General features: G+C 45.2%; 2 protein-coding genes across 2 annotated transcripts in view; both read right to left on the reverse strand.

Annotated features, from left to right (window-relative positions):
• CDCP1 (CUB domain containing protein 1) overlaps positions 1–14,616 on the reverse strand; it is a 562,995-nt gene that overhangs the window by 171,039 nt on the left and 377,340 nt on the right. The gene's annotated exons all lie outside the window — the stretch shown is intronic.
• Positions 12,311–14,270, reverse strand: TMEM158 (transmembrane protein 158). Its single transcript, XM_069088341.1, is given in 2 exon segments — positions 12,311–13,291; positions 13,293–14,270. Coding segments are annotated over 2 exon segments (1,476 nt in total). The 5' UTR covers positions 14,118–14,270; the 3' UTR covers positions 12,311–12,640.

Consider the following 14,616-nt stretch of genomic DNA (forward strand, 5'->3'; position numbering starts at 1 on the left):
CAGAGCTAGCAAGTAGGGTCATATTTGAATTCAGATCTTCCTGACTCCTGGCCCTGTGCTCTATCTACTACACCATCTAGTTGCTCTCACAGAGTTGTAATGAGGATCAAACAAGATAGTCTAAAGAACTTTGGAAACAAAACACTATACAGTATCTGCTGGGTATTTAAGTAGGAGAGTCAAAATTTGAATCCAGGTCCCCTGACTCCAAATTCAGTGCTCTTTCTACTGTATCAAGCTATCTTTGATATGTTTTTTTATGAATTATATGACTTCGATAGTTGTCCCTATTTCTACTAGAGACAAGAGGCATCTTACTCGTGTTTAGGGAAATATGAGGTCTGTGGGTCACAAGTTGGTCAGAAATTGATTAAGGAGCGGCTGATAGAAGGATGGTAGGGACAACAAGTTGAGGTTAGGGACTGTTCAAAACCATTTAAGTGTAAAAGAAGCTTTCTTGGGGATGGAGCTGAAATTGGCAAGAAAGATGGGGAAAGAATTTAGTTAATTGTGGCAGGAGCAGAAGACAATAGCTTAGGGAAGTTGGTCTAGACTAGAATTCTATTTCAAAATCTCCTTTTCTCCAGTGGTTGAAACTGATGAGCTCTGTCTTCTGTTTTCCTGCTCTCATTCCCTAGCAGAAAGGAGTTAGATTTTCTGATGTCCTTCACTGACCACACAGGATCCCAATGACTCTTTGTGTAGCCTTCCATGAAAGCAATATCCTCCCTTGATTTATTGAACCACAGAATTAATTTTAGTACCTGGAGATATCAAATGAGTTCAGCAATAATGAGACAATAGTGTGGTTATAACTTTAGAGGGTGGATCAGGATTTTCATCTTCTAAAGTTGTATTAGATTTATTATCACTCACAATCAGCAACTGTAGGAACAGAAGGCAACCAGATTTCTGCCAGGAAAGTAGAAAATTCTGCTTGGTTTTGATAGATGTCTGGTTTTTGAAATATGGAATGGAAGGAAAAGACTATTTTCTCATTTACTCTAATACAGAAAACATTATAAACTACCGTCTATGAACTTAGCCCTTAAGAAGCTCACATTATATTGGACAATGGGTGTAGGTGAGGATGATAGAATCTGTTTGTACAAGAGTATGATATAAGGTGTTTTGAGGAGAGAGAAAGAATGCTAGTTTTCTAGTAGGGAGGTTCAGGAGAGGCTCAAGCCTGAGCTGAACCTTGAATATACAGATACTGAGTGATAGAGGTGAGGAAAGAGTACATTCAAGTATGCCTGAATATTCTATGGGGGTTTCATAGGGAGACTGATTCTCCCATCAGGAAACTGAAAACCAGGCTCATGCCAGCCCTTAGGTGCAAGCTTTTATTTTTAGATTTTATATTCATTTAAATTTAAATACAAAACAAGAAAAGAAAAAAAAGGACATTTTTCATGTACACAGCAGAACATAAGAGAGAATTCAATATAAAACAATAAATTTTCATTCCATGAAAACCTATGTAAATAAATCCTACATATTGTTTTCAAAGCAACCCAGCTTTTCCATGAGGTGGGAGCTTTTGATAAATTTTATAATAATAATAATAACAATAACAATAATAGCTAGCATTTCTATAGTATTTTAAGTTTGTAAAACTCTTCATATATGCTAGCTGATCTGTTCCTCCCAGCAATTGTCTTTGGTAGGCAATTTTATTATCCCCATTTTACAGATAAGGAAACTGAGGCAAACAGACATCAAGTGACTTACCCAAGATCACACAGCTTGTATATGTCTGAGGCTGGATTTGGACTCAGGTCTTCCTGATTTGAAGTCTGACACTCTATTCACTATGAAGAGGCTAGAAGACACTAGAATATCCCTGGTTCTCTAGTTGTATCTCTGTGATCCATGATTCACTATGTCATGCTGCCTAAGGAGTTTGAATCTTTTTTAAGTGCTGCTTTATTATATATGTCTTTATCTATTTTTATTTGGGGAAGGGGGTAGTTGGGAACCCTAACACTTTCAAGTGAGTGTCCAGAATATCTCCTGCTCCCTCTGCTGCAGATTGTTGTCTTGCTTCTCCCATTTCTTCTTTAACTTCCTCCTCCTTCACTCAAAAAAAAAAACTGAACTTGTATATTTTCACGTTAGCAGCTACAGGGTTACCTAGCAACATCAGGAGGGATGTCAAGTCTTGAGCTTAGAGCAAGATAACCAGCATCCTCCTTGCCAAAAAAAAGCAAAGAATTTAACTTGAGACATGAAACTCCTGTCTACAATGAAACATTCCTGGCTAAAGATCCCCCACTAAATAATGAATAGAAATTCTGTATCATTTTGCAGTTACAAGCCAGTGGCTTCATGGTTCAAGCCCATGGTTTCTAGTATGGAAGAGAGCCCAAAGCGTGACTACAAAGCCCCAGACTAACTGTCTAGAGCTGAGCAAACACACCACAACATTAGAGGGCTGCTGGAGTGTCTAATAGACCAACACAGAGAGGAGACATTTCTAAGAAGGAGAGGTGGAAAAGTTTAGATTCATTTTGTGAAGGCTGGGGTGGTGAGTGGTAGGCTAGTCTGTATCTCAGTTAGCCCCCATAAATAGTGGTGCAATCTTCCATGAGCCACGGGTGCATTGGGGTAGAAGAGAATGAATGAGTTTCAGTCAGTCTCCTACACATAGGTAAGAGTCAATGTCATTCACATTCCCTCTTAATCCAAAGAGCACGTACCTGATCATGCCACCTCTCTCCCCAAAACCTTCAATAACTTACTACTGTTTATGGAATCCAATGCAAGCTCCTCAGCCTAGCATTCAAGCCCTCCACAATCTAGCTCTCATCTTTCCAGTCTCATTTCCTAGTATTTCTCTGCCTATATGCTTGATTTCAGCCAAACTGACCTGTTACCTGTTTCCCAAACATGAAATTGCATCTGTCCTCTATGTGTCTTGGAACAAGAGTCCCTCCTGTCTGAAATATGCCCCCTGCTTACCAATGCCTCCTAGATTCCTCAACTTCCTTCAAAATTCAGTTAATTTCACATCCTCTATGTGAGGCCTTTCCTGAGGCTCCAACTTCTAGGGAGAGATAGAAGAAATAAACATTTATTAAGCACCTACTCCACACCCAGCACTGTGCTAAGCACTTTGTATGATATCATCTCATTTGATCCTTACAATAACTTCAAGGTAAGAGCTATTTTTATTCCCATTTTACAGTTGAGGGAACTGAGGCAAACAGAGGTTAAGTGACTTGCCCAGGGCCACAAAGCTAGTATCTGAATCTGGACTGAACTTGGGTCTTCCTAACTCCTCTTAGCTCTACTGGTTCCTCGAATTTCCTTGGATGTATTTTGCATATCCCTATGTTGTATGTGGAAGCCTGATCAAACCCACAGCCATACCTGCCGTTGCTCTCTGTGTGATGTTCATCTTGAATTCTTCAGAGGCAGCAGTTTTTGAAATCTGGCTGTTCTACACCATCACTAGTAAAATCTTTGTTTTAATATGATGCACCTTTGTTGTCATGGAAAGCCTGGCATCGTCAAAAGTGCTTTGCCAAGAACAAAAAATGTCATGTAAGAATTGTGTGACAGAAAGCGAAGAAGGGCTGGTCATGTAGTGAAGGCAGACAGCCAGATTGATCCATCCATACTTCCAGATGGCAGGATGTGGGGAGGAAGGCAGGCAGGCCTCCAGTTCTTTGGGTGGACCCCCGTGGCAAACGTGGGGAGAGAGGGATGAGAATGGAATAGGATGTGTAAGCATCTGTATCACTGGAGTAAAGTCCCATACAGATGACTATCCAGTGTGCATACGCTGCCTTCCTAGATAGAATATAAGCTGGGGGAAAGGGGGGAGGAGGGGAAGAACTGTTTCTAATTTTGCTTTGTATCCCTAGTAACTGGAATTTAAAAGAATACTTGATTGATCCGATTCAGTTGACAGATGATCAGAATTCAGTACAAGTTAGGTTCTTGCTGGCTGCCATCCAAGGCTGTTTAGTCCCTGAGAAGCACCTGAATGGCAGACAGTTTTTGCCAATGAGGAAGTGCTATGGCACAGACCCTTGTAAGACATCAGCATTGGAATGAGGCTCCTGATGGCAATTAAACTAACTCCCCCAAGATTCTATTCTCTCTTAAAGATACAGTAACAGTAATTGTAGCTTCTGTAGTCAGGACTGTAGACATTGGTGCTACAAATGTAACACTTTAAAATACTTTATAAATGTTGGTTATTATTGCCTTATCACCTGATCAAATTCCCAAAGAGGAAACTTTTTGAGGAAAAGGAACTCATTTTGTTTATTTATGCTGTTTTCTCCCTCAGTGCCTTCCACAGTGACTTGCACCCAGCAAGTATTTATCAAACAATCAATCAGTGTTATTAATTGTGTAAGTGGCAGGCCCTCTGCCAAGAGATTGAAAGTTAAAATAGTCTCTGCCTCAGGGAGTTTAAAATCTCCTGGGGGAGGGAAGGGGCGCGCGGGGGGGTGGTGGAATATATGTGTTAATAAATTCAGGATGTATACAAATTAAATGAAAGGTGACTTTGCAGGCAGGAGTCTTTAAGAACTGGGGGAATCACCAAAGGTCTGCTGAAGGAGGTGCCACTTGAACTTTGACTTAAAGGGAACTCGGGGTTCCAAGAGGCAGAGGAGAGAAGGAAGGATGATTCAGGCAGTGGGGACAGTCAATGCAGAGGCAACAAGATCTGGAATGGAATGTTTAATGGAATGAACAAGTGGGGGAAACTCAGGGGCAGGAAACTGTCAGGATGCTATCTGTTGCATAGAGGGATTGCATAGAGAGCAGTTTGGGTCTGGAACTGGGTGGGGGCTGGTGTGTGGTGGGAGGAAGTTAGCCCCAGAGCCCAGAAAGCAAAGTTGAAATGACTGTAACATTTGCCTGTGGAGCAAGAAGAAAAACAAAATAAAGGGAAAAAAAAGTCACAGCTTATCAACTGGTTAATGTGTTGAGTTGAATTTAAGAATCTGTTTTTATAAGAGTAACTCAGCTATACCAAATAATAGTCATCTACCCTCGGATTGTCTCACATTGTAGTAGGTTTTGAACTCTAGCTGGCTGCTGAGGAGATACTGGAAGGAGTGGATCCCATGGGAGATAGATGCAAAAAATCAGCCAGTACGACCACCCAGGGTAGCAGGGTGCTTGCAGATCTTGGTACAAAAGAAAGCTATTTCAGGGAGGCTTCTGGGGCAAGGGACAAGAGTAGAAGGTTAGGAAGCTGAGGGAAGGAAACGAATCATAGAGACAGAACAGAGCTGAATTTACATTGGCAATGGAGAGAAGCGGCTTTCTGTTTGAAATAAAGAATATAAGTATGGGCTGTGCCTTTTAAATTTTGGCAACCTGGACAAAGTACCAGCCTCCCTGCCTTAGTTATGACTCTGAAATGTAAAGTACCTTGATTCACTGGAATCTATTTGTCCCATACAGGCCAGGATGTACTGGTCATTAATACCTACAAAATGGACAAATACTGCAAATCAGTGCTTGGTTTATTGTTTTGTTGACTGTCTAGACTTAATGATACAGATTAAACTTAAAGTATGCTCTGCATTTTTCCTGGAGAGCCAGTTGTTAAACATTTACCAACCTGACCCTGCACACAGGTGAGAGGTTTGTGTTCAGTGTCTCCAGGTCAATTCCTTTCTGTTCTCCTTACCTCCTGAGCAGCCCCTTCTTTCCACCTTTAGGCTGTATCTAACTCCCGTCCATGGTTGTTATAAAGATCAAAAGAACTAATACATATTAAGTATAAACCTTAAAATGTAAGTTATTATTATCAAAATAGGAATGTATATGATACTAATATTTATTCTTGGACTGAAATTAATTCATACTTGTGAGTTAATGCTCCTAGGTATTTGTGGGGATATTTTGTTTTTTTATCAATTCCAATATTGAAGGTTTTGTCTCATTGAGGAAATTTCCAGCAATAGACAACTGGCAAAAGGACTGTGAGATGTTTGTTTATTTTTTTAAAGGAAGCATGACAGTGGCAGTTAGGTGGCCAAGTGAATTGAGCACCAGCCCTGGAGTCAAGAGGACCTGAGTTCAAATCTGACCTCAGACACTGAACACACACAAAAAAAACTAGCCATGTGACCTTGGGCAAGTCACTTAACCCCAACTGCCCTCCAAAAAGAAAAAAAAAAGGAAGCATGACCTTCCCTTTGGTCTTGAAACAATAGGTTATGTTTAAATTTAACCTTCAAGCTAAATTTGTCTACCACTTAGGGTGTTTAGATCATAAAAGACCTTAGCATGTCCAAGTTGCTCCCCGCTCCTCCTTCTCTTTCTCTCCACCTTCAACTAAAATTCCTCCCCTGATTTCTGTTTCCCTCCAGCCTCCAAGATGTCAAAAATTCCTTTCCAAGACTTGTCCCTCCCCAGGGCCACACTACTGTCCTTGATCTGGGTCTCTTCTCACCCACCCCCTATGCAGCATAGCAGTCATCATGCTCCAGTAAACCATAGCCTCCTGGTAGCCTTACTTTATCCAACACTGAGAACACAGGAGACTGGGGGCAGTTAGAAGGGAGAAAATACTATTCAGTTGGAAAGCACTAGCTAGATGGGAGGTCATGAAAATAGTCATAGAAGGCTAAATCCTAGAGCATAAAGGTGGGGGGTTAGATGGGAGGGATAATGGTAAAGATGGGGTAATTCATTTGTTGGAAAAGAATATACAGGATTATTCTATTAATTAACTATCTTAATGTTTACAGAATACACATACACATACACACAAATACTTTATCTTCGTAAACACTGTCAATGTTAAAAAGACTTCCTTGTAGATATACATATCCTGGTGTGTGTGGGTGTGTGTGTGTGTGTGTGCGCAGTATATGCACCTTGTATCCTTGTGTGTATGTATAGTATATATGAGAAAAACCTGTGTTTGAATTCTGCCTCAGATACTTACTAGTTGTGGGACCCTAAACAAGTCACTTAACTGCTGTCTACCTTAGTTTCCACATCTGTAAAATGGGGATCATAATAGCACCTACCTCCCAGGGTTGTTGTAGGGATAAAATTAGATTTGTGAAGTTCTTTTTAAACATTAAAGTGCTGTATATTTATTATATCATCATTACATATATATTATCAGTTCAATTATTATTAGTTTGGGAAATACAGAAATCCCATTGGTCACTGGAACTGGCAGCAGAGTCAGCCAGAGCTGATATTAACAGCCACCCAAGGGAAGTGACAGAGCAGCAAACTGAGATTGACACCAACAATTCTGAAGAGATTGTGGTGTGGCACTTCAACAGCTTAATTTAGCAGTGGCCACGCCCAGTGAGCAGCCAATGCAGCAGCTAAGTGAGCCTCTTGATTCAGCCTCCCAGTGGGATCAACCAGTTTAGGAGGACCGGTGCCACAGGAGGAACAAGCCCTGCTGAGCTGCTCCCCCAGTGGACATGCTGTACTCTGCAACAAGCCTCCTCCAGTGGATTCCATGAAAAATCCATGAAGAGAAAAAAGGGCCTTTAGGGTCAGAAGTGCCCTTAGTACCAGGGACCCCTTGGCCATGCAGAATTTCTGCAGATATGCCTTGCTGATATTACACTTGAAATTTGTGACTACTTCCCCTAGAGACATTGTGTTTCATGAGGAAAGTGAGTTGGAGGAATGGGGAGGAATGTTTTATACCTACTGCTCTTACTATATATTTTCAGGGAATTCCTTTTCTAAAAGCATTAGCACTTAGAACTCCTAATGGAATTCAACTGGTTTATTGATAATGGGAAATATATTTGTGGACTCATGAATGATGGTACTACCAACCCAGCCCCTCAGGGTTACCCCTAGAACCAGAATGAGAGAAACAACAAGCCTCTCAGTGGAACTGACTACAGTGGGATTGGGCAAGTGGCCTCAGAGGGGATGTTATACAGATAGCATCAAAGAAACATCTAAGTCTTATTTGATTACATTAATAAATAAATGCTGGGCTTTCTTAGTTCATTGTTGTCTACTCAGGCAAGATGCCCTGTTTGCAATCTAAAAATGTTAGAACATTAAGGGGAGACTTTTATTTGAATCCAAGGTGGGACTCTTCTGTTTCTATATCACTTCACTATTTAGTGCTTTTCATAGACTAGTGTTCAGATACACACCTTTTCTTATGTATATACTTAGAAAAAACTTGTGGCACAGATCTATATTATTCTAGTTTGGGGATCAACCAGTCTTAGAGCCTTCAGATGCTCTGGGAAGATTAGGGTAAGTGGCCCTAGAGGAAATTAGGTAGTACGTCAGCTGTTAGACATCACGTGTTGTAATAATTGCCACCTGAGGTTAGAGCTACTCTCAGCGGTGAGTTTGAAGGGGCTTATCCAAGAACTTTGATCCCCAGCAACCAAGTCTCTCCTCACTTAGGAGGGCTTAAGTGATAGGGAAAATTTGTCCTGGGGGTTTGGACATGATGCTGGTAACCAGGCTGGCTTGAAATTCTCCTCCAATTAAAGGAAGTGCTCACGGTTCCTGAGAGGTCTAATTCATTGCATGGAGGCTGGATAGTGAATGAGTGAGTGAGTGAGTGAGTGAGTGAGTGTGTGTGTGTGTGTGTGTGTGTGTGTGTGTGTGTGTGTGTGTGTACTCTATAATAATGTGCTTCCCTTTATATACAAAGAGTAACTAGTTATTGACTTATCGACATGTGACTAACAACATGAATATTTTGAGGTATTTTTTCCAGGAGTGTCAAAAGATGGAGGTCTTTAATGACCATTTTAGCTCCTTTTTCTATAAGATGGAAAGAATCTTAGCTACTCAAGTAATATCTGTTGATGCTGCTGACAATGCAAATAGATCCTGAATTCCAAAGATCACACTGAGGTATTACAATCTACCAGTGCTGAAACCCCTTTTGAGCAAAATACACTTTTCTAGTTGGGGGTAAAGTCTACATCTCTAGGATTTTTTTTTTTTTTCATTCTGGAAGTCTAACTGATCTGCTGTAAATAATTGAGCAAATCAGCCTGGGCATAAGCTAAGATCAGGAGAAATGAGAACTGTCGTGAGCTGTCCAGCCTTGTCCCTGGGCATGCTGCCTTTCCGAGAAAAGTGGGTGCACATCTGGTTAACAGAATGGGACAGTATCATAGTTCTGAAAAGCTCCTGTTTTTAGGAATCTAGAACACTGAGATCTCCAAATGGTAAGATGGAAAACATTCTGTTTATAGGAATCTGTGGTGTTTTAGCTCTTTTTAGAAGTAAAGAATGCTGGCAGACACACAAAGATCCATGAGTATTTCCAGAAATTTGGGATGGGAATGAATGAATGATTATTTTTCAAACATGTCCTTAGGAACCACTGGTACAGTGAATTTTGTCCTGGGTTTAGAGTAAAGAAGACTATGATTGTATCACCTTGAATGTGCTTGCTGTCTTGGAAGCTAAGCAGGAGTGCATCTCAATAGATGTGTGTGGATGGCTACCTACACATATCAGGAGGCTTTTTTTTTGAAGGGGCAGTATGGTATTATGGAATGAGCACTTACTTTGGAATATGCAGACATGGGTTCGAATTCTGGCAGGGCAACTTCTACCTGTGTGACCTTGGACAAGTCATTTAATTTCTTTGTGCCTAAGTTTTCTCATCTATAAAATGAGGTTTGACTAGATGGCCTCTAGGGTACCTTCCAGTCCTAAACCTATGATCCTATTACAACTGTGTTCAAATCTTGCTTCTTACTCTACCTCTGTGTCCCTGACAAGTAATCTCCCTGAGCCTCAGGCAATTAATTTCCTAAGATTTCCATATTAGGTCATAGATGGATGACAGAAGTTCTCTCCTGCAGTAAACCTTTACTTACTTCCTGAGAGTTGGACCAGATGGTCTCTAGGGTTCTAATTTAAATGTTCTATGACTCATTAATTTAAAGTTTAATTTAAGAGGATGACCATGTCAAACCCCCAATTTTCCACATGGAAATTGTTTGCTTAGAGCCTAGAAGCAAAGAAAGAATTATTAGAAAAACCCACAGGCTGCAGAGCTCCCACGTTTCCTAAATAGGAACCAGAGTAAGGTTGTCAAAAATGCTAAGCATCGTCTGTGCACTACAATGTTGCAGCAGTGCAGTGCATAGGAAAACTCCTAGCAGTGTGAGGAGTGCCTCACTGTTTTATAGCTAATTTCATTGCCTCAAATCGAGAAAAAGACCAAGCCTGAAGTGCGGTAAGAGCAATGGCCCAATCTGGGTTTGAATCCTTGCTTTGCCAGTTAATACCTGTGTGACTCTAGGCAAATCATCACATCTCTCTAGGCTTCCATTTCTTGACCTCTAAAATAAGCACAGGGTGAGGAGGGGGAGAGAGTGGACCAGAGAACCTCTAAGGTCCCACCCTAAATCTGTGTCTTTCCCTGTGTTCTTCCACTGTCTTTGTGCTGAATGTATTTGTCTGTGGATAACAGGAGTGTAATCTCCTTTGAAACGGTGACAGAGAGTTGAGCCTCTTATATCACAACCCACACTCACTGCCAGCTGCTTCACCATAAAAAGAGAGTATTCCTTGGTTAGTCAGAACTGGGTGACCTCAAAATAAAAGCTGGCTCTAAAATCTTTTGTTTTTACTGGTTACTTCCCAAATCTTGTATAGTCAAATAAGAATTTGAAAAGAAAGAAGGAAATTGCCTAAAATGTAAAAAATTTAAAGAAAAATCCAACAGTCCTTGGCTTATAAAGCCCTTAAGTGCTTTTTCATTCATCCATTCAATGGCATTTCTCTTAATCATGTTAACTCCTCTTTATAAAATACAGGAAGAATAAGAGTCATTCAACCAACAGGGGTTGATGACTTGGACAAAAATGCTTTACTATTTAGTTTTCAAATATTTGAATTTGGATATAGCTGCCTGACACCTGTAGGATGCATTTGAACATCTGAAAGAATTCTAAAAAGAAATATTTTTGGAAAGCTAATGAGTATCATTTGTTTAAAAACAATGGAATTTCTATATTTTCAAGAATGGCTTATTTGGATGTAAGCATCCCTTAAATGTAATGCTTTCAAAAAGTGAAATTCTTAAGACTATATCATTCATAGAATGCTGTCAATAAATGGATATGCAATTTCAGGGAATAACTACTTAAGATGGAAATATTACAGATTTGAATGTTTCTGGATCCCCTTGTCGATGCATTTACTGGCCAAATTTTGATATGTGTAGGATTAGCTCTTGGCCAATGTGTGTGGGCCAATCTCTGAGAAATCCAGATGTTTTCCTAAGTGTGTTCATGTGGGTGTTAAAGGAGTGGAATTTGAAGATAAAATAAATCTCATAATAAAGATATTTTACTCCATCTTCCAGCTCCACCAACCAAATAGTGGCAGAATCTGCCCTAGTGATTTGTCTTAGGTACTATGAGCAATCCATTCCTCTAGGGTCAGCCAGATGGTTTTTTTTTTTGTTTGTTTGTTTCTTTCAGATCTTTATTTTTAAAAAAAGTAAAATACAGCAATATGGCTAATGGGGGGGGGGGGGGTAAGGCTAGACCAGAGTCAGAGAAATTGGTTTCTAGGTATGTAACCTGTGTGTCCTTGGGGAAATGACTTCACTTTTTTGAGCCTTGGTTTCCTCTTCAGTCTAAAATTAGAGGTTGAATTAAGTTGATCTCCCAAGTCCCCTCCCAGCTCTGTCACTCAGCGATTCTCTGGAATAAACAAAAAGCTACACATATATTTCTGGAGGAAAATGTCTGTATTAAAAGCCAAGAAAACACAGAACTACAAGAAGAAATACAGGAGAGAAGGCTTCATTCGGTAATTCGACTTGAAAGAAGGTTCGTTAAAGTCCAGCATCCTCAGCAACAATATAACAATTTTAAATCCTGCTCACAACCCCCCTCCCCCCTTTGTAAATTAAAAAACAAAACAAAACCGAAACACTGCAAATACATCTGTGGGCATATACAAAGAGCTACTCTTACTACAATGACTGCAGTTTGGCCTGTGTGTGTGTATGTGTGTGTGTGTGTTTTACTAAAATGTTCCTTTGAAAGTTATTAAATATATAAAACAAATACACAGGATTTGGTCATTTTTCTGCTATGAATGTTGGGTACGTGGGGATGGGGAGGGGAAGGAAAGAGGGGATGCATCGCTTGGGAAACCTAAGGAAGGAATCGTGAAAGATGCCCAATACCGTCCCTACCCCTCTTTACAGGTTTATCATGACGCTTTGCTCCATGAACTTGAATTAGGCTTGCAAACCTTTAAGATGTGGCCCGGAGCGTTTCTTTAGCCTTAGCCGCGGCTGTCCACCGTCTCTTGCCCACCCCCACCCCCCACTCCCACCCCCACCCCCGAAAAGAAGAACAATTAATGGTAACTACAGCACGAATAAAACCTGTCGAGTATACCACCGGGTGAGTCACCCAAGAGACAACAAACACAGAGTCAAAGAGAGAAGAGGAAGGAGGAGGAGGGAGGAGGGAGAGGAGGAGGGAGAGGGAGGAGGAGGAGGAAGAGGAGGAGGAGGAGGAGGAGGAGGAGGACCAGGAAGAGCTGGGAGGAGAGGAACCGCAGCCCCGCCACGCTGGAAGTGGGAAGGCAAGGGCCCCGAGAGGTGGCGGGGAGCCGCGGCTGGGGAGATTCGGGGAAGTCGCGGGGGGTGGACCCCGGTGGGCTACTTGGCCCCGGTGCCCGATGTGACGGCGGCGGCGGCTGCGGCGGCGGCGGCGGCGGCGGCCGCAGCGGTTCCAGATGTGACGGCCGCCGCTGCCGCTGCCGCGGAGGAGGAGGAGGGGGCGACCCCGCCCCCGCCGGCCCCGCTCCCGCCGCCGCCGGTCCCTCCGCTCCCGCCGCCGCCGCCGCCGCCGCTGCCGCCGCCGCCGCCGCTGCTGCTGCCGGCGGTCCTCCGCTGCTCCATGCCGTTGGGGAGGAAGCCGGCGATGATGGGCACCGGCCAGATGAGGGCGGCCACGCTCCACACGATGATGACCAGGGTCATGAAGCAGGCCACCAGCGTGGACTCGATGGGCTTGCGGTTCAGCCGCCAGCCGGGCTCGCCCTTGAGCTCCTCGAGGCTGAAATCCAGGCAGCAGAAATTCAGCGGCTCCCCCTGCCACCAGAGCTGGCCCGGCTCGGCCGCGGGGTAGGAGGGCAACGATGCAGAAGCTGCAGCAGCAGCCGAAGAAGCGGCGGCGGCGGCGGATGCGGAGGAGGCGGCGGAGGCCGAGGCCGGGCCGGGGCCGGGGCCGGGGCTGGTGGCCGCCGCAGCGGCAGCCGCCGCCGCCGCCGCCGCCGCAGCCGCAGCAGCAGCAGCCGCAGCCCCCCCCCCGGAGGCGACCCAGCCGGCGACCCCGGACCCAGCCGCAGCCCACGCAGAGGCGCAGGTCCTGCTGGGCACCCCCGGCCGCCAGCCCCAGGTGTTCGATGAGGAGTGGCGGGCCCACCCGGTGGAAGGCGGCGGAGAAGAAGGCGCGGCCGTGGCCGTTGGTGGAGAAGAGCAGCAGGTCGCACTGGATGCCCAGGGGCCGGCTCCAGCGGACCAGCAGGGAGCTCAACATCTGGCGCTGCACACTGATGTTGCAGTGCGCCTCCTCGTGCTGATGCTGCTGCTGCGGCTGCTGCTGCTCCTGGTGAGGCGCCTGCTGCTGCTGGTCGTCGTGGTGCCCACCGCCCCGCTCCGCCGCCTCCGGACCCCCCTGCTGCTCCTGGTGCGCCGGGGCGCGGGCGACGGCGGGCAGGGGCGAGGCGGCGGCGGCAGCGGGCAGGGACGAGGGGGTGGCAGGCAGGGGAGAGGAGTCATCCGGGGAGGCTACCGAGGAGGCGGTCGAGGAGGTGGCCGAGGAGGCAGCCGAGGAAGCGGTCGAGTTGGGGTCCGACGACGGAGCCGCGTGGCTTCTCTCCGCGGCTTTCTGGCCACCTGGGTCTCCCGGTTCTCCCGGGTCTTCCGCGTCCTCGTCAACCTGGGGCGCCTCCAGGTCAAGCTCCATGGCCCGGGAGGTGGTTTTGGAATCGGGGGGCGACGGCGAAGAGGCGTTGAGTGGAGGCAGGAAGAGGCCTGTTTCGTCCTGCCCCCCAGCGGCAGAGGTCCAGCCCCGGACCGGCAGCAGCAAGAAGGCTGCGACCAGCAGCAGCCCCCGGAGCAGCAGCAGCATGAGACTGACTTAGCACCTCGAAGGGGCAGGAGGAGGAGGAGAAGAAGGATGCATGGCGCGGGTGGCCACCGCTGGGACGAGGGGCGGCGGTCGGGGAGATCCCTCCCCGCCGCAGAGAAGCCCAAGGAGCAGGTGGAGGTGGAGAAGAAGGAGGAGGAGGAAGACGAGAAGCCCAGGGAGCAGGTGGAGGTGGAGGAGAAGGAAGGCGAGGAAGAGGAGGAGGAGAGCCTCGGGCACAGGCACAGAGGCGACCACGGCCGCTAGTCTGGCTGCAGCAAGTGCTGGTGAGAGATGCAATGAGGGTAGAGCTCGGAGCCTAGTTTAGGTGCCAGGAGAAGAAAGCGGAGGAGGAGGAAGAGGAGGAGGAGGAGGAAGAGGAGGAGTAGGGGGAGGTGGTGGTGGTGGTGGTGGTGGTGGTGGAGGAGGAGGAGGGAGAAGGAGGGGAAAGTGTGACAGCAGCAGCGACGGCGGCGGCTCGGTGCTGCTTTTCCCTCCTCCT

The sequence above is a fragment of the Petaurus breviceps genome, unplaced genomic scaffold (genome assembly GCF_028583685.1).
Source record: "Petaurus breviceps papuanus isolate PSGF00001 unplaced genomic scaffold, PetGlider_PUasm1.0 185, whole genome shotgun sequence".
NCBI lineage: Eukaryota > Metazoa > Chordata > Mammalia > Diprotodontia > Petauridae > Petaurus > Petaurus breviceps.